At 36.5% G+C, this 20,264-nt stretch overlaps 1 protein-coding gene across 6 annotated transcripts in view; it reads left to right on the top strand.

The window, feature by feature from the left end:
- MTMR8 (myotubularin related protein 8) overlaps positions 1-20,264 on the top strand; it is a 146,598-nt gene that overhangs the window by 44,340 nt on the left and 81,994 nt on the right. For 2 of the 6 annotated variants that reach the window (XM_013990548.2, XM_003135147.6), the window contains exons 2-8: positions 2,591-2,713; positions 5,557-5,719; positions 7,542-7,699; positions 10,216-10,344; positions 11,746-11,880; positions 14,831-14,963; positions 16,296-16,405. In XM_013990548.2, the coding sequence (XP_013846002.1) occupies positions 2,591-2,713; positions 5,557-5,719; positions 7,542-7,699; positions 10,216-10,344; positions 11,746-11,880; positions 14,831-14,963; positions 16,296-16,405 (951 nt within the window). Of the gene's footprint in view, positions 1-2,590; positions 2,714-5,556; positions 5,720-6,623; positions 6,947-7,541; positions 7,700-10,215; positions 10,345-11,745; positions 11,881-14,830; positions 14,964-16,295; positions 16,406-20,264 lie in introns of all 6 variants that reach the window. The other 4 variants (XM_021080719.1, XM_005657528.3, XM_021080720.1 and 1 more) reach the window with 3 other exon arrangements.

Raw genomic sequence — 20,264 nt, 5'->3', positions numbered from 1 at the left:
CATTCTTTGTAGGTTTTTGAGATATGGACTTTACCAAGTTAAGGATGTTTACATCTGTTCCCAATTCACTAAGAGTTAATATAATAAATAGAAATGAACTCAAAGGTATTTTTCACTATCAATTGAGATAAAGCATTTGATTTTTCTTTTTTAATCTATTCATGTGATGAATTCTATTGAAATTTTCTGATGTTGAGCTATGTTTGTTTTCTTGAGTTAAATTTACTTTATCAAATGTATTTTTAAAAATATGGTGTTGGATTTCCTGTTGTGGCTCAGTGGTTAATGAATCCGACTAGGAACCATGAGGTTGTGGGTTCGATCCCTGGCCTTGCTCAGTGGGTTACGGATCTGGCCTTGCCATGAACTGTGGTGTAGGTTGCAGACATGGCTTGGATCTGGCATTGCTGTGGCTGTGGTGTAGGCTGGCGGATACAGCTCTGATTCAACCCCTAGCCTGGAAACCTCCATATGCCATAGGAGCGGCCCTAGAAAAGGCAAAAAGACAAAAAATAAGAATAAAAAATATGGATAAAAATATAGCGTTGACTCACTAAACTTTTCATTTGGATTTTTTCCACATCTACTTTCCATTTGGATTTTTTCCACATCACTTTCATAAGTGAAATCGGTATAAATTTTCATTTCTTATAATTGTCTATTTGAGTTTAGAATCAAGACAATAGCCTCATAAATACTGTCATTCTTTTTTAATGACTTGAATCTATTGGATATGGTAGTCTGTTTCTTGGAAGTTTGGTAGAATTCACTCATAAAGTCATCTGGGCCTGATGTTTTTTTGGTAGGGGATATCATTGACTGCCACTGATATTGCATTTTATATTTTATATTGCCATTTTATATTTTCCTTGAAATTTTTTCACTTCATGAAGGTTTTCAATTTATTAACATGTTGTTCATAATACTTTCATTTAAATAAATTTGTTACATTGTTTTCCTTTTTTCATCTTGTACTTTATTTGCCTCTTTTCCATTTTTTTTCCTGATCAATTCTTATCAAATGTCTATTAACCTTTTTAAATAATTAAATTCTAGTTTTGCATTTTTTGTTATGTTTTTTGGTGTGTATGTGGGGATGGGATTTTCTGCTTAGTAATATCTGTCTTTTGTCTTCCTTTTTTCTTTTGCTATTTTTCATTGCGTTAAAGGCCTATCTAATTTCATTAACATTTCTTGTTTCATGATAAATATACTTAAAGCTAAACATTTCCTTCTTATTTCTGCTTTAGCTGTGCCCTATAAATTTTCATTTGTTGGGTTTTTATTATTCACTTTTAAATATTTATTTATTTATTTTATGATTTCCTTCTAACCCAAGGTTAATTTAATAATATGATATTTTATTTCCAAGCATATGCTAATTTTGCCTATTATTTGTTATTATTTTCTAACATCATTGTATTATGGTTGGAGAGTGCAGACTGTGTATACTGAACCTTTGGAATTTATTCAGGCTTCCTTTACAGCTATTATCATGATGTCTTTTTAGAAGTGTTCTATTAGTAATCTTAAACAATTTTGTGTTCTTTATTGGATACAGAGTTCTCTGTATATCTAATAGCTTGAAATTTGTAGTTGTATTGTGCAAGTGTTCTATATCTCTACTAATTTTTGTTTTTTTTTGTTTTATCCATCAATTCCTAACTAAAGTATTAAAATATCCAAGTGTTCCTTTTCTCTCTGCAGTTTTGCTACAAGCAAGTACATCAAGCAAGACATATTTTGAAACTGTATTGTAATATGCAAAATATTTATGATGAATATATATATTCTTATCCTGTTGTTATCTCTTAATTTTATTTTGTCAGATATTGAGAATGGTAATCAAGTTTTGTTTTGGTTCATATTTGCCTAGTATATCTTTTCTATCTTTTTTATTATCAACTGTTTATGTCTCTACTTTAGGTATATATCTTGTAGACTGAATATTGTGTTGAGTCTTTGTTTTAATTCAGTATGTAAGTCTGTCTTTTAATTGGTAAGTTTAATTTGTGTACATTTGTTATTTCTCTTATATTGGGACTTATTTATGGCATTTAATTTTATGTTTTGCATTTGTGGTACTCTTTTTTTTTTTTTTTTTTTTTAGTTTTCAGTTTTTGCTTGTTTTTTCTTTCCTGCTTTCTACTGGATAGATCAAGTTTTCTTCTATTTTTTAGAAAGTTGTATACTCTATTTTCTTGCCCTTTAAGATGTAATCTCATGTTATTTACTCCTATTGATTTATTCAGATTTGATAACTGCCATTTCCTGCCAACAAGATTGGTAATCCAGCAGGCTCTTCTGTCCTGTTTATCTTCCACACACATCTATCCCATCATGGTAACATCATCTAGAATTTTAATCTTTTCTATAATGTATGTTTCCCTCTCACCTTTATAGTTTCTTCAGAGCTGATGTAGGGAAAGGAACCACAGATCCTACTAGTTTGCCACCTTGGCAGGAACTAGAAAGCCTCAAAGAAGTTTTATAGTAAATTAACAGGATTTATCTTGCTTTGAATTTCCCTACTTTAATCATAGGTGGTGAGTTGATAACTTAATCAGTATTCCCCCCCCCCATATAACAGGTAGAAAACGTGAAATTACTGGATCGTTGTGTGGGTAAGAAACCAGCTAATGGGAGTCTATACCTTACTGCAACCCACCTGATCTATGTGGAGGCTTCTGGTGCTGCCCGAAAAGAGACATGGGTATGTTCATGAAAAGAAGTGTCAGAGAGTCTTGAAGAGTTGTGTATACGTTCCTTCTAATATGGCATTTTCTTGAAATTTCTGTTAACAGTTAAATTGCTATAAAAAATTTTAATCAAAGAACCTCTTCTAGGGAGATCTTTTCATAGTTTGAATCATATTATCCCTCAAATTGTTAATTATAATCATCTTAAACTACATGGGACTCAATATTTACCTCAATATTTTTAGGTAGTCTCTGCTCATTTTCTGAGCCTATTTGGTAAGCATCCTGAAGTAATTTAAAGCCTTGCTACACATAAAATGTGGTCCAAGAACCAAGAACATCCATATCACTTGGGAGCTTGCTAAAAATGCAGAATCTCAGGCCTAAGATTTTAAATTTCTGAAACACTCTCAGGTGATCACGATGGCACATGGACTACACTTTGTCTTCAATTATTTAGACCATCTCTCTGACCTAAGACAGGGTAGTGTGGTGTGTGTGTGTGTGTGTGTGTTGTCACACTTTGGAACAATGTTCTCAAATTTGTTTAGTGCCACTAACGTTACTTTATACTTTTCTTGTGCTAAAGTAGCATCATTTAATCTTAATTATTAGCCAGATTTATGCTTAGACTTCTATAATAAGTAAAACATGCTTATGGTATATGGCATAGTGATTAATATCACAGGCTCTAGAGGTAGTCTGCTCAGGGTGAAATATTGTCTTCAACATTTACTACCTTTGTAACCTTCTGCAAGTTATTTAATTTCTCTGAGTTTCACTTCCCTTATCTGTAAAATAGGGGAAACAATAATACTTGGTCGTGAGAATGAAAAAGTTAATATTTTTAAGTGCTTAAAACAGTTCCTGGAACATAATAAATTTGATCATATAAGTATAAAATAAATTAAGCAGAAATATATTTGGAAGAAGTATTTTATTACTTCCTTTTAAAACATACCATGACCACATGACATTGTATCATTCCTTTTGGTATGATAAAAGGAATGAGAAAAGAGGAATCAGGAGAGTTGGTTCTAGCTAGAATTGGCTGTGCAGTAACAGGCTATGTGACCTTGGGCAAATGACTCTTGATCTCTGGGCTCCAGTTTCCTCATATGTAAAATGAAATAGTTAGATTATATGATTAATTAAGACTCTTCAATTTCTAATAGTTTGGGAACCAGTTCTTTAGTACTGTGCCATGAGCCTTTCCCCTTTCCACCTGCACACATCTCCAGATTTGTTTCTACTGGGTATTATTTGAAACCTAACAGACTAGATCTGGAAGGGAGAATTTATGTTAATTATTTCTATATGTCAAAGGTAGCTTATTTACCCGATTAGTACTATTAAAGAAGCTCTTTTCAGCCTTAGTCTGCTCTTCTCAATTTACCCTTTTTTTTTTTTTTGCCTGGCACCTGATCCTGATGATCTGTGTTTTACTACCCAAACACAGATCTCCTATGTTGAACAATAGGGCTTTTATTTTCTTGAAATTTGATATATTAATTCTTGTTACATTATTAGTAGTTTTTAATGGCCCTTCAAAACTACTATAACAGAAATTGAGTTTGACAAAATAGTTAACACAGAAATTAAGGTGGAAAATTCCTTCTTGGAATATGTGAACAGTCCCTACATCTGCCTTGTTCTTAGCTGATGGATATGACTGTTCCTGGAAGAGATGCCTTTTCCAAATAAATGGGGGCTGGAGCATAGACTGTATGGGATGGAGGAAAAGAAAAGACAATGATGATCAGAAGGCCATTCCACGCACAGGGCAGGGAATCCAGAGAATGAAAAGAGTACATTCAGGCTCTAGTTGAAGGAAACATCAGAGAGATAGATAGGAGGAGAAAAATCAAAGGCTAAAATACAAAACCACCATGATTCCATGGCTTTTTGAAGCTCTAAACAGAGACTTTATTATTTGCATATAGTTTATTCTACTGGTTATCTTTCCATTTATTTTTTTTTGTTGGCATCAGCAAGGGCAGGAATGATGAGACTAAAGATTTTATCATCTTTCATTTTTTTTAAAAAATCAGAATTATTAACCTGTACTCCTTCAGGAAATAACTTTATTAGCTACCATACAGTTCTTATGTATAGTTCCTTTAGCACTTAGTCTTATACTCTCTATTCATTTCCTAAGTTACATAGCTAAAATTTTCCCCTATTTCATTTTTTGCTTTACTGTCACTAGAGTATAAAATGTGGAAGAAAAATTTTCCTTGTAAAATTTCGAGTTAAATCATTATTCCAGGACTAGAGTTTTAGAATTTCTAGGGAAATAACCCTGAACAAAGTTAGACTGTTTGTGCCACTTTTTGGCTGTGTGGCTTCTGATGAGGAATTCAATTCTCAGAGCTTTGGTTTCTTCATTCCTGAAATGGGATATTATAGGGGTTAAATAGTTAATGGTCATGGACCACCTTGTGAGTAATAAAGCACAATACCAATCATTAACCATTTTAATTAGTAATTTAGTAGAGCAAAAGGAATTTCTATTTTCCTCTCTGACAATTATTCTACTATGATTTTTAAACTCCACCATAGCATGCTAGAAGCCAACTGTTCTGAGCCAATTAACTACAACTACCCTATAAACCTCTTAACCTTGTACCATTGAGAGAGAAGTTTTATAACACTGAAATTTGTTTCTCATTGCTTTACTGCTATTTACTTCTGTTTTGAGAGAAACCCATTTGTTCCTTACAAAGGATGGTTGTAGGCTATAGATGTGATCACATCTCTGGCCATGCTCTTATCATTACTGAGAGTCAGGCACAGTGATAGTGATAGAACTAGTACATGTCTGTGACTTTTTCTTTGGTTCTTTTCTGTTTTGTAGATTGCACTGCATCATATTGCCACTGTGGAGAGGTTGCCTATTACTACCCTGGGTTGTCCCCTGATCCTCCACTGCAAGAACTTCCGGGTGGCCCACTTTGTTTTAGAGTCTGACGTTGTATGCCATGAGATTTATATTTCACTGCTCAAGCTTTCTCGGCCAGGTAGTTATGATAGTATTTCTATCTAAAACTATTGTAATTTTCTCCCAAAATGGCATAATGGAAAGATCATAAGTTCATGGGTTAGAAAGTTAAATAGAGTAGAGATTAGATCTGGGGTCTGACACTAACAGCTCCATGGTATTTGGGCAAGATACATAATCTTTTTCTTTTACTTTTTCTTTTCATTTCATTTTGTTTTGTTTTTAGGGCTGTACCTGTGGCATATGGAAGTTCCTAGGCTAGGGGTCAAATCAGTTGTCAGCCTATACCACAGCCGCAGCAATGAAGGGTCCAAGCCACATCTGTGACCTACACCACAGCTCAGGGCAACACCAGATCCTTAACTAACTGAGCGAGGTGAGGGATTGAACCCATGTCCTCATGGATACTAGTCAGGTTTGTGACCCACTCAGCCACAATGGGAAGTCCCTAGATACATAACCTTTTAACACAGCTTCCACACCTGTAAAATAGCAATAGGATAAGCTCCCTATGGAGGTTTTTTTGAGGCTGAAAAGCATTTCTGCATTTTAATCTGTACTTGGTATATAATAGATATTTAATAGATGTTTCCTTTTCTTTCTCTCTTTCCTTTTAAGTATCAACTTGTAAATTTTTCATCAGTTCAGGAAGGAAAATGGCTTTGGAGCAATTTGTTTACCATTGTCCTGCAAGCTTTATCTTTGGCCTGTTGTTTCTACTCCTACCCTTAGTTCCAACTAATAAACTAGGGAAGTTTATAAAAGTCCTTAATGCTTCCTACAGCTTCATTCTCTAATCTTCCACCCCAACTCCAGGTGACTAACCCATCAGATTCCTCTGATTTTAGACTGTGGAATAAATTCCATTAATCTGTGGATTAAAATTACATTTCCCTTCCCATTTTCTTCTACCTTTTCCTCAGAATAATTCCTCAGAATGTGCTGATATTCTATTAACAGAGGCTAGCTGTTAGCTGGCCCAACACTTTATAAAAGGCTCTGGCAGACTCCATCCATCTCTGGAAAAGTTATTGCCACATAAATTGGTCAAATGAGTTATTGACTACATGTTGCCTCTTGTGAAGGGAGGAAGTGGGGTTGACAAGAAGAAGAGAAGACATGGCCATTTGTCAGCCAGAAGCAGATATTGATTTGACAAGTAGAATGCAAGAACACTGTTAATGTTTTGCAACATGTTACAACAAGCATTGCAATCAGGACATTGAAGCTCAGTTAAAAACTTTTGGTAAGGCCCACTTTCTCAGCATGTGAAACCCAGAAGCTTGAGTTTAGTCTATTATCCAGCAATTCACAGGAAACCAGGCAGAATGTTCCTGCTTTATATTGGTATCATATAAATTAAAATATCTTTTTAAAAGAAGACTCTTGGGAGGTCCCATTGTGACTCAGTGGTAATGAACCCAACTAGTATCCATGAGGACATGGGTTTGATCCCTGGCACCACTCAGTTGGTTAAGGATCCAGTGTTGCCATAAGCTGTGGTGTGGATCACAGATGTGGTTCGGATCCTGCATTGCTGTGGCTGTGGCCGGCAGCTTCAGCTCCAATTTGACCCCTAGCCTGGGAATTTCCATATACTGCAGGTGCAGCCCTAAAAATGAAAAAAAAAGAAAGAAAGAAAGAAGAAGACTCCTAAACAATATTTCAGTTCTTATTCCTTATAAAAAGGCAACCTTGTACACAAATTATTGTCCTTTTTAGGGACTATTGGAAACATCCCCTTTGGGAGAGTAAAATCTAGCTTTCTAGCTTTTCCTCTGTATTATTTTCTAAGTTTTACTCATTATTACTTCCTTTTCATGCCTATCTTTCTTCTCCAGCATTACCTGAAGATCTTTATGCTTTTTCTTATAATCCCAAATCCTCAAAAAAAATGAGGGAACGTGGATGGAGACTGATTGACCCAATATCAGACTTTGGACGTATGGGAATACCTAACAGGTACTGGGCCATAACAGATGCCAACAGAAACTATGAGGTAATTTTGTCATTGTTGTTTTCTTTTGATTCATTTCATTAAAATAGAAGAATATCACCAAACAGAGGTTTTGAAAAGAAGAAAAATATCACTCATGATCTTTCATTTTCATTCAGCATTCAGCCACTCAGCAAGCATAATGATAACTAGAATACTCAGAACACAAAGTCAGTGTTTTCATAGTCTAAAACATAGGGTGCTATGGGAACATAGATGAATTTAGACTGGGAAGCCAGAAACAGCCTTATGCTTTGGAGAATAACCTGAAGAAGGAAATCTATCCTAATTCATACAGGGAGAGAAGGAAAGAGTAAGTCGGTAAGTGAATTTAGCTCATGAATGGCTACATGGCAAAATTAAGGAACAATTATCCTGAAAACAGAAACCATAAGATGATTTTAAACTAGAAAGAATGGTAAGTATACTTGTATTTTAGAGAGATAACTTTAGTATTGGTATGGAGAATTGGTTTGCTGGGGCTAAGAATTCAGGAGAGTAGTATGAGAAGTGCTAAGAACCTGAACTAAGGCAGTGAGTATGGATGGGGAGGAGGAGATGGTTTTAAGAGATATTAAAGTGGTAGAATTAAAATAACCCGGTGGCACATTAAATTGTCAGAGAAAGAGGGACCCCAGTATGCACCCCAGATTTCCTGGTTTCTGCCTTAGGTGACCCAAGTAGGTATGGATATGTTAGTAAGATAAGGAACAAAAGAAGAACAGACAATGTCTTCAGTTTTAGACTTGGGCTCAAGGTAATTAAAAAATATCAAGTATTTGATATCAAGCATTTGAGTCTAGATCTCAAGAAAGAGCTGTGGGCCAAATATAGAAGTTTGGGAATGTGTTGGTGGCCCCCAGGACCATCCTTCAAGTTCATTGATTCACTGGGAAGACTCACAAGATGTGGCATATAATTGTACTTGTGACTGTGAGTTATTACAGTAAAAGGATACAAAACACAATCATCAAAGGGAAAAGGAGTGAAATCTGGAGAAAACTGGACACTAGCTCCAGAGCCCTCTAACAGTGGAGTCACATAGGACATGCTTTAACTCCTCTAGCAACAAATTGCAACAACATGTGAAAAATGTTGTTTATTAGAGAAGCTCATTGGAGAATCAGTGTCCAAGATTTTTATTTGGGGCTGGTCACATAAGCACTCTCTGCTTAGCATAACCAAAGTTCCAGATTCTCACAAGGAAAGCAAGTATTTAGCATAAATCACATTGTTTTTACAGACAATTTAGGCACAATGAATCACTCTTATCAGTTAGGGAATGGCAGGAAACTTTCAAAAATTCAAGTTCACAGGTACTAGATACTGCTTTCCAAGGATAACAGGCTCACTATGATAACTTTTCTGCATAGGGTGTTTAAGTGGTATTTCTGAATTGATAGATCTTTATTTCTAACTTTTTACTGTCATATAAAGGAAGTAATTTAAATGACTTTGTGGTAACAGTTTTGAATATCCACTAGATATGAGGATTGATGAGCTCTCACTCAGACAGGGTCATCTGTGAGATGGCTTGTTAGAGTTATACTTGACAGAAATGAGTAGAGATGAGGTGAGTTCTTTCCAGTTCATATTTGTGTCTAAATCTCCCAAATGAGGCCTAAAATAGTTATGTTAGCACCTTGGATGCATGAGTTGCATCCAACTTCTGAGTTGGAAGGAAAGCTCTCTTTATGTCTCTTTGTATGACCAGCTTCTCCAAAGGTCTAAGTCTAGGTGAGGGAATGGATACAGAACTTTTTCTCTTTCAGATGTTCTGCTTTCTTAGACACTGACTTAAATGCTTCAGTGACTTATGTGGAGCTGTTCCTGATCTAATCCACTCCAAACATTTTTGTCTATTCATTTTTTTCAATTTGTTTGACCTGTTGTCAAATGTTTAAGAGTGTTCTTAGAGGAGTGATTATGATTAACTTGGCAATATCAGGTCTGTGCTGTTATATTTTGCCACTTTCTCTTTAGAAAGATGCATTTTGGAAACCACTAAAAGCTGATAAATGTGAGATAATTTATCAGTTTTTTTATAGAGTAAATACCTAAATGTCAATACTTCCACCTCCAAACTAGTATTTTAAAGGCCCTCAAGATGTACATATTAGGAACCTAGTGTGCATTTTAAGAAAGAGTAAATCATGTTTTCTTCTCCTTCGTCTGTCTGCCTTACATTTCAATCTATTTGTTTATAATATACATTGTTCTGTTAGGCAAGTGTAGGAATTTTAGAGTAGATTACACATGCCTTTCTACCTAGAATAATAATGTTTGCTATTCTAAAGGTACATTTAATTTTTATATATCTCAATACCTTACTATCTAGAAAATAATAGCATATTTGGAAGAGCTTTAACATCAAGGAGATTTTTGTTCTTATTTCTGAGGAATGGGTGATTTTAGTTGATAAATACCAGATAGCTAATGCTTGAGTCACTGCTTTTCCAACCTGTTGCTACCAAGTAAAAAAAATGTTTAAAAAAAGAACTGAGTTTATTTTCTTTTAGATATGCAGTACCTACCCTCCTGAAATAGTGGTTCCTAAATCCGTTTCATTGGGAACAGTGGTTGGAAGTTCAAAGTTCAGAAGTAAAGAACGTGTACCTGTGCTTTCCTACCTCTACAAAGAGAACAATGTGAGTTGAATAAACTTCTGAGAACTAAACTTGACTCTAGAAGACCTGGGTTTGAGTCACACTGCTGCCACTTGCAAGCTATGTGACCTCATGCAAGTTACTTCTCTGAACTTTAGTACTTCTGATGGTTTTTAAGTGGGTCACATGAGGGAAAAATATATTTTGTAAATTGTAAAGTGTTGTGCAGATAAGGTATTTATTTTTTATTTTTATTTTATTCTTTGCTTTTTAGAGCCACACCCAAGGCATGTAGAAGTTCCCAGGCTAGGGATCAAATTGGAGCTATAGCTGCCAGCCACAGCCACAGCCACACTGGATCTGAGCCATGTCTGCAACCTACACCACAGCTCATGGCAACACCGGATCCTTAACTCACTGAGCAAGGCTAGGGATCAAATCCACATCCTCATGAATCCTAGTCAGTTTTGTTAACCACTTAGCCATGAAAGGAACTCCCTTAAATGGCATTTTTAGTATACATTTATTTCTTTCCTTCTCTGTGGGCTCCTGCTTGATGGCAAGCTATTGAATGCAAGGGAGCAGTCGTATGAGAGGATATTTGGGGACTGTGACCTCCCACTGGAACATAAGTGTTCTTGATCCTTTGTCACTAATTTTCATGTAATTTAAGGTAGTTGGGGAAAGCACTTGATGTTTAAGTCCCCTTCCATAGGAAAAGATAATAGTTCTTGACTCTTTTGATCTCTCTGAGATCTGGAATTAGTCAAATAGTCAAGTTTTCAGATAGGCAACTATTCAAGTGCTAAAGAGTATAGTAATACAAGTGAGTGTCTTGTCAAATTATCGAAGTGAGCAGATTCCATAAAAACCAAACCAAAGTGTAATGCAGTTAACTAATCATTACCAGCTGTACCTGCTAAATAGCTGTGTTATTTTCATATTGAAATGGCATGAAATAAACCAGCCCTCTGATTTGGCATTAAATCCCAAAATGAGTGACCTCTGTTCTCTTAAGAGACTCTAGATCTTTGCTCTGTCTTGAATTCTGCTGCTACCGCAAGCCTTTGGTTTATATGGATAACATTACTGGAACTATAAAAACCAAGAAAGTTTAATGAAAATGCTAACCTACTACATTGAAAATGAATAAAATTTTATTAGGGAAACACTCAGGATATAATTTCCTTAGTTTGGATTTACCAAAACTGGATTTGGAATCTTAGCCATGTAGAAGGAAAAAAAAATCTGAGTAGCCAGGGGAGGGAGGAGGCTGAGCCCAATATCAGTGGAATGGTTGGCCTTCAGAGCTACACCACTCTTTGCTTTACTATCCTGAGTTGGCCTAACCTCTTCATCTGGTCAGTGAATCTGGAATCAAGGAGAATTTTTGACTACCTGTACATATGATCAATCACCTAACACATTTTTTTTTCCTTTTAGGCTGCCATTTGCCGCTGTAGCCAGCCTCTGTCTGGATTTTATACCCGTTGCATAGATGATGAGCTCTTGCTAGAGGCCATTAGCCAGACGAACCCAGGAAGCCAGTTTATGTATGTTGTAGACACAAGACCTAAGGTATCTATCAGTTACCTTTCTAATACCCCAACTTCACTCATCTTGCAATCCTCTTCCCCACATGTTGAGCTTTGCAATTTTAATGAAAATTTAGTTTTGTGTATATGGGCTTATTATATCATAATTGTGTAAAATCATTTGAGTAAGTGATTTGGAGCTCCTTTTATCATAGCCTGTCACTGTCAAGCAATACTGTGAGAAGGTGCTTTAAACAACATAGCCTTACCACTGCCTCTGAATGTCACAGAAAGGAGGAACCTCAGATCAACCTAAAATCAGCCTAAACTCTGCTTTAATTCCTTGACAATCAACATTTTTTCTAGCTCCAATAAAGGATTGTAGGTTAATTAATTGTGCCCCACAAAGCAAGTAAATGACGGATTCCCTTTTCTTCAAGGCTGTCCTTTTTACAAACATCTCCAGAAAGAAATAATTTTGTGGTTTTTTTTTTTTTTTGCCTTTTTTTTTTTGCTATTTCTTGGACTGCTCCCGTGGCATATGGAGGTTCCCAGGCTAGGGGTCCAATCGGAGCTGTAGCCACTGGCCTATGCCAGAGCCACAGCAACACGGGATCCGACCCGCGTCTGCAACCTACACCACAGCTCATGGCAACGCCAGATCGTTAATCCACTGAGCAGGGGCAGGGATCGAACCTGCAACTTCATGGTTCCTAGTCGGATTTGTTAACCACTGCGCCACGACGGGAACTCCATAATTTTGTTTATAATTTGATGTGTGGAGTGTGGCTGACTAGGTTTCATCACCAATTAATGATTGCCAAATTGGTGATTTAGATGTGACTTCAGAGCTGAGCAATCAGATGTGCGCAAAACCAGATGGTGGCCTTAGACAGCTGTCTGCCCATTTTGGGGATCTCTCACTGACTGTTTTCCAGGGCTACCTAGCACTGACTGGGCTTAAGAGAGAAAATCATTTCCCTTTCTGCTAAGTACCATCCTTCATTTTTTTCATAAGGTTGCTTTCTTGCTTCAACCATAACTGATTTGACATTTTGGGATTAGAAAGAGTATAATCAAATCTGTGCCTTTCATCAGGATTAATCTTATAATGGTAAAGAGAAACACCAAGATTTTGAACAACTGAAGAATTAATACCCTTTGTCCAAATGAAAGACCAAAAAATCCTTTTTAATAGGTCCCTTTTCCTCTCTCAGAGGGCCTAGAAGTATTTAGCAATAACCCTATTCTAGATGGCTAGATCTATACTTTTGGTAGAAACTGGTATTGTAGTGACAAAATTACATTCTTAGGAATCAGTCAAATCTGGGGTTAGATCTTGTCTTCAGCCTTTATCCTATGATCCTAGCTGAAATTGGTTCACCTCTCTGAGGTTGTTTTCTTATGGAAGTAATAGTAGTACCTATCTTTAGGGGCTGTGGTAAGGATTAAATGAAATAATATATGTAAAGGATCTGGCACAGTGTCTGGCACACACTAGGGGCTCAGTAAGTATTTTTTTATCCCTACTTAAACATTAGATTGATAATATTTAGCTGTTTTCAGATCTGTTAGACATATTCCCAAAGAGTGTATACTAGTATGATGTAGAAGCTATCCTTTCTAGTGCTTCCCAGACCTGGCTAGTACCTGCTGTAATTATTGTCTCATTTGCTTATGTATCGATCAAACATAAAAAAATTCTTTGTTACTAAATGGCTGTTGCTTACACCTCCTCAAGTGTTCCTTTGACATTTGTCTTTAATTTAATGAAAGCTCAGTGACATTATTTGTGCAATAAGATATCAAAATCACCATCATGTTTCTCCCTTTAACAAGTATCTTCCAATCTCAGAGTATGTTGACCTGTAGACTTTTTCCCTGCAGGTATAATGTGAATAATTTGTGTTTTGGAGGTTTTAATGACATTCTTTTGTATTAATATAAAACCTACACCCTATCCATATATGTGCTCCTCTTGCCTTTTGAAATGCCCAGTAGTGGGAGATGAGAAAACAGGTCCAGACAACAGAAAATAACTTAATTAATAAGATGGTTGTCATCATAGAAGGTATCTCTGCTGTTTTCTAGTTTTTATATTAATATCTCCTCTCTGAAAGTCTCATTTACTCACTATCCCACCCAACATTCTTCCTATGACCAAGAAGAACTCTGATTACCGAAAACGAACATAGTGTTAAAATAGCTCTTGGTGTCTCCATTTCAGTTCTATCAGTGAGTGAAAGTCACTTATTTCATGCAGTCATGTTACAGATATTTTTCTAGAAAAGCTATTTAAAATTGGAGTTCCTGTCATGGCTCAGTGGTTAATGAATCTGACTAGGAACCATGAGGTTGCAGGTTTGATCCCTGGCCTCTCTCAGCGGGTTAAGGACCTGGTGTTGCCCTGAGTTCTGGTGTAGGTTGCAGATGCGGCTCGGATTCCGTGTTGCTGTGGCTCTGCTGCAGGCCGGCAGCTGTAGTTCCGATTAGACCCCTAGCCTGGGAACCTCCATATGCTGTGAGTGTGGCCCTAGAAAACACCAAAAAAAAAAAAATTAATTGGACCTGGAGTTCTTACATTTCTTTCTAGAGCTTTTCTGTTGCAAAGATTTTTGAACTTTCACCTGTTTTTCAATATAAAGCCCCTTCAGGTAAGAAAACATTTATCTGTGATAGTAAGCTCAAAATTATTATTTTAGTTCTTCAGATCAGATATCCTCATACCTGCCATATCCTTCAATCTCTTAAGCAGGGTTTTAGTAACCAAAAAGTCACTATATATCCTTCTCTTTCTCTATACTGCTCTGTTACTTAAAATACCTTATCTAAAGGCCAGTGAAATTCTCTGCATTCCAGAATGTACCCTGTCTGATCTAACTTGGTTTTAAATGGATAAGACTTAAAACCATTTAGAATGAAGCATTGATATTGATGAACCATGTTCTTTCATCGTCTGCACTATCTGTTCTATTATGTCCTCAATATTGCAGTTAAATGCCATAGCCAACCGAGCAGCTGGGAAGGGATATGAAAATGAAGACAACTATGCCAACATTCGCTTCAGGTTCATGGGCATTGAGAACATCCATGTGATGAGAAGCAGCGTGCAGAAACTCTTGGAAGGTACAGGATTTCACCTGGGCTAGGCCAGAGGCTATATAGCTTTGCATAATTATGTAAGCAAAAAACATCCTTGATTTTGGGGTGAAACATAAAAGCAGCCAGGTGAACAGAATCAGTAAGTGATAAGTTTTTTTTTTTTACTATAGTATGAATCTAGTTTACATAGATAGCACTGAGTTATAACAGTATTGATCTGAAAGAGAAACTAAGATGTCTAGTTTTATAACTTTGTGGAGTCTGTTGGGTTTAGTTGCTATGGAAATCCTTTCTTTCTATAGATTTACAGAGACTGCTGTGTAGAAGTGGGTAGGTCATAAGTATAAATGAATTTTGGATTAATTTTATCATCCTCAAGGTAATAATTCACCTCATTTAATCTGCTGTAAGGTTTCAGTCTGATTCCATCACAGTGCTGATAAAGGGGGTAAATTTAGACATGAAAGGAATAAAATTGGACAATTTGGGTCATCTCTCATTATTGCAAAATAATTGGGGTCAGAATGGGGGCAAGGTGAGATCAGGGCCTTACAGAACTCCTGAGTCTAGAACATTTCTCCCAAAGCCGCTAACCAGGATTCCATGATGTGGTATGTCATCTCAGGCACTAGGGAAAACCTGTCTTAATTAAGTGAACTCCTTATTCTTCCTCTCTTCTTTAATTTTGTACTCATGTTCTCTACCAAGACCTTTCCCTTACATGACACTTAGCAGATCCTGTCTCCTCAGTCTGCAGCCCTTTTAGGATATTGGCATACCTCTTCCTTGGGTCTCTTCCTCTCTTTTTTATCATAGCATATTCTACGGTAGAAGTATAGGAGTGGACTTTTTGAGGCAAAAGATTGCCCTCTGCTGGATAACCAGTGCAAAGTACATGAAAATTAACTGGTAATTATTTTTTCCCCCAACTTGTTGAAACAGCACAGGGCTGCAGGGAGTAGGTGGGGATGTGGAAGTAGAGACAGATGTTAAGGGCCTATAGGGTTAGGATGATTAGGAGGAGTTAGGATGGGAATCAAATGTGTTTTGTAATCAGAAGAGATATGAGTGTTTTCCTGTGGATCCTGACTCAGTCTTCTGGCTCTCTTCTTCAGAGATTTCTGTGAGCTTGGGGATGGGTTCTACAACTCAAGAAAATAGAGATCAGAGCTGGGAGATAGTAGGCTCAAGTCATAGTCCTGTTCCTGATTTACTCTGTGGTTTCCAACCAATCATTTAACCTTTCTGAGCCTCAGCTTCCTCATTTACAAAATAAGGATCCACTTTGTCCCCTTTCTTGGTGAATAAACTGAGGTGATTTTGAATTTCAATCTCTGCTTCATTTTCCACCTTTAGTTTGTGAATTGAAAACTCCAACAATGAGTGAATTTCTTAGCGGCCTGGAGAGCTCAGGGTGGTTGAGACACATTAAAGCTGTTATGGATGCTGGAATTTTCATTGCAAAGGTAATAATAAAGATTTTAAGAACTTTCACTGATTTAATTCTGGGATCTCTTGAGGTAGCAGTGTATCATGGTGGAAAGAGTTTTGGAAAAAAAATGCTTCTAGATTTACCTCTGCCACTAATTTACTGTGTGCCCTTGGCAATTCTCTTCTCTTCTCTGGGTCTCAGTTTCTCTCTATATAAAACAAAATAGACTAGAAACTAATGGTATAATGTTTAGGGGGGGCACTATACTCTTTGAGAATATGATTGACCCTCTTCCCCTGGAAAAATGTACAAGTGGCTATATGTACCGAAAATATAACTTAATTTCACTGGTACATAGACCCGAGATCTCAGACTAAAAATTCTTACAAAATCTTTCATGGTTCTTTCAGTTCAAATGCTCTCATTGTCTTTGCAGCTCAAATACTGTGATGTATTTTTGTGTTGATTCCGTAGAAGTAAAGTATCAAGTAGAAGTAAAACTAGGTTTAAAATATATGCAGAGCTTATGTTTCTATATTCAGAGCTCTGAGTATAAAGCCAGTTTTTCGAACTTCTTTATATAGATCTGCCTAAGAATGCAGTGTAAGCAGCCTTCCTCATTCATTTATGCTGACTCACTTATTTTCTGACCTTCAGAGCCCTGGCTTCTGTTATCATTTGTTAGGAGATATTAAATAGGAAAAATTTTGTAATGTACATTTTCTCATTTTGAAATTTTGTCTACACATTCCTACATGAGAACTTGCTCTATTCACCCCACCCCTATTATTTGGTAAAAGGAGATAATCACTTTTCCCCTCTCTGCTGTCATTTTCTAAATTGTGAATAATGAGATTTATAGCCTTTGGATTAAAAGATTTTTATTAAGTTTTTTCATTTTTATTTTTTATTACTCAATGAATTTATTACATTTATAGTTGTACAATGATCATCACAATCCAATTTTATAGGATTTCCATCCCACACCCCCAGCATTCCCCCACACCCCAACTTCTCTCCTTTGGAAACCATAAGTTTTTCAAAGTCTATGAGTCCGTATCTGTTCTGGAAAGAAGTTCATTCTGTCCTCTTTGCAGATTCCACATGTACGTGATAGCTTTTGATGTTGGTGTCTAATTGTCTCACTGACTTCACTTAGCATGATAATTTCTAGGTTCATCCATGTTGCTAAAAATGCCAGTATTTCGTTCTTTTAATGGCTAATATTCCATTGTGTATATATGTACTACATCTTCTTGATCCACTGCACTGTCGATGGACATTTAGGTTGTGTCCATGTCTTGGCTATTGCAAATAGTGCTGCAATGAACATCAGAGTACATGTGTCTTTGCGAGGCGTGGTTTTCTCTGGATAGATGCCCAGGAGTAGGCTTGCTGGATCAAGTGGTAGTTCTATTTTTAGTTTTCTGAGGAATCTCCATTCTGGTTTCCACAGTGGCTGCACCAACTTACATTCCCACCAAGAGTGTAATAGGGTTCCCTTTTCTCCACACGCTCTCCAGCATTTATTGTTTGTAGACATTTTGATGATGGCCTTTCTGGCCAGTGTAAGGTGGTACCTCATAGTGGTTTTAATTTGCATTTTCTTAATGATGAGTGATGTTGAACATCTTTTCATGTGTGTTTTGGCCATCTGTATGTCTTCTTTGGAGAATTGTCTGTTTAGATCTTCTGTCCATTTTTTGATGGGATTGTTTGTGTTTTTGGTATTGAGCTGCAGAAGGTGTTTATAAATTTTGGAGATTAATCCCTTGTCAGTTGATTCATTTGCAAAGATTTTCCCCCATTCTGTGGGTTATCTTTTTGCTTTGTTTAGGGTTTCCTTTGCTGTGCAGAAACTTTTAAGTTTAATTAGGTCCCATTTGTTTATTTTTGTTTTTCCTGTCATAACTCTAAGAGGTGGATCTGAGAAGATGTTGCTGTTGTTTTAGTCAGAGAGTGTTTGGCCTATGTTTTCCTCTAAGAGGTTTATAGTGTCTGGTCTTGCACCTAGGTCTTTAATCCATTTGGAGTTTATTTTTGTGTATGGTGTTAGGGAGTGTTCTAATTTCATTCTTTTCCATGTGGCTGTCCAGTTTTCCCAGCACCACTTGTTGAACAGGCTGCCTTTTCTCCATTGTATCTTCTTGCCTCCTTTGTTATAGATTAGTTGGCTGTAGGTGCGTGGGTTGAATTCTGGGCTTTCTCTCCTGTTCCACTGATCTATAGTTCTGTCTTTGTGCCAGTACCATATGGTTTTAATGATTGTTGCTTTGTAGTATAGTCTGAAGTCCAGGAGCCTGATTCCTCCAGCTCCATTTTTCTTTTTCAGGATGTCTTTGGCTATTCTGGGTCTTTTGTGCTTCCAAACAAACTTTAAAATATTTTGTTCGAGTTCTGTGAAAAATGTCCTTGGTAATTTGATAGGGATAGCATTGAATCTGTAGATTGCCTTGGGTAGTATGGTCATTTTGATAATATTGACTCTTCTAATCCAAGAGTCTTTCCATCTGTGTCATCTTTGATTTCTTTCATCACTGTCAAATAGTTTCCAGAGTATAGGTCTTTTGTCTCTTTAGGTATGTTTACTCCTAGGTATTTTATTCTTTGGATGAGATGGTAAACGGGATTGCTTCCCTAATTTCTCTTTCTGATCTTTCACTGTTAGTATATAGAAATGCAGTTGATTTCTGTGTATTAACTTTGTATCCCGTGACTTTGTCAAATTCATGGATGAGTGCTAACAGTTTTCTGGTAGAGTCTTTAGGATTCTCCAGGTACAGTATCATGTCATCTGCAAATACTGAGAGTTTTATTTCTTCCTTTCCAATTTGGATTCATTTTATTTCTTTAACTTCTCTGATTGCTATGACTAGGACTTCCAAAACTATGTCGAATGATAGTGGTTTGAGCAGACATCCTTGTCTCGTTCCTGATCTCAGCAGGAATTCTTTCAGCTTTTCAAAATTTAGAATGATGTTAGTTGTGGGTTTGTCATATGTGGCCTTTATTATGTTGAGGTAGGTTCCCACTGTGCCCACTTTCTGAAGGGTTTTTATCACAAATGGGTGTTGGATTTTGTCAAAGGCTTTTTCTGCGTCTATTGAGAGGATCATATGGTTTTTATTCTTCAGTTTGTTAATGTGGTGTATCACACTGATGGATTTGCGGATATTGAAGAACCCTTGCATCCCTGGGATAAATCCCACTTGATCATCACGTATAATCCTTTTAATGTATTGTTGGATGTGGTTTGCTAGTGTTTTGTTGAGGATTTTTGCATCTATGTTCATCAGTGAAATTGGCTTGTAGTTTTCTCTTTTTTTGTGGTATCTTTGTCTGGTTTTGGTATCAGGGTGATGGTGGCCTCATAGAATGAGTTTGGGAGTGTCCCTTCCTCTGCAATTTTTTGGAATGGTTTCAGAAGGATAGGTGTTAGCTCTTCTCTAAATGTTTGATAGAATTCGCCTGTGAAGCCATCTGGTCCTGGACTTTTATTTGTTGGAAGTTTTTTAGTCACAGTTTGAATTTCAGTACTTGTGATTGGTCCATTCATCTTTTGTATTTCATCTTGGTTTAGTCTTGGAAGATTGTACTTTTCTAAGAATGTGTCCATTTCTTCTAGGTTTTCCGTTTTAATGGTGTGTGGTTGCATATAGTAGTCTCTTATGATCCTTTGTATTTCTGTGATGTCCGTTGTTACTTCTCCTTTTTCATTTCTAATTTTATTGATTTGAGTCCTCTCTCTTTTGTCTTGATCAGTCTGGCTAAGGGTTTATCAATTTTGTTGATCTTCTCAAAGGAAGATCGTTTCATTGATCTTTTCTGTGGTTTTATTCGTTTCTATTTCATTGATTTCTGCTCCGATCTTTATGATTTCTTTCCTTCTACTA

This window comes from Sus scrofa, chromosome X (assembly GCF_000003025.6).
Source record: "Sus scrofa isolate TJ Tabasco breed Duroc chromosome X, Sscrofa11.1, whole genome shotgun sequence".
Lineage (NCBI taxonomy): Eukaryota > Metazoa > Chordata > Mammalia > Artiodactyla > Suidae > Sus > Sus scrofa.
The sequence above is the reverse complement of the archived record's forward strand: the minus strand, read 5'-3'. Positions and strand labels throughout refer to the sequence as shown.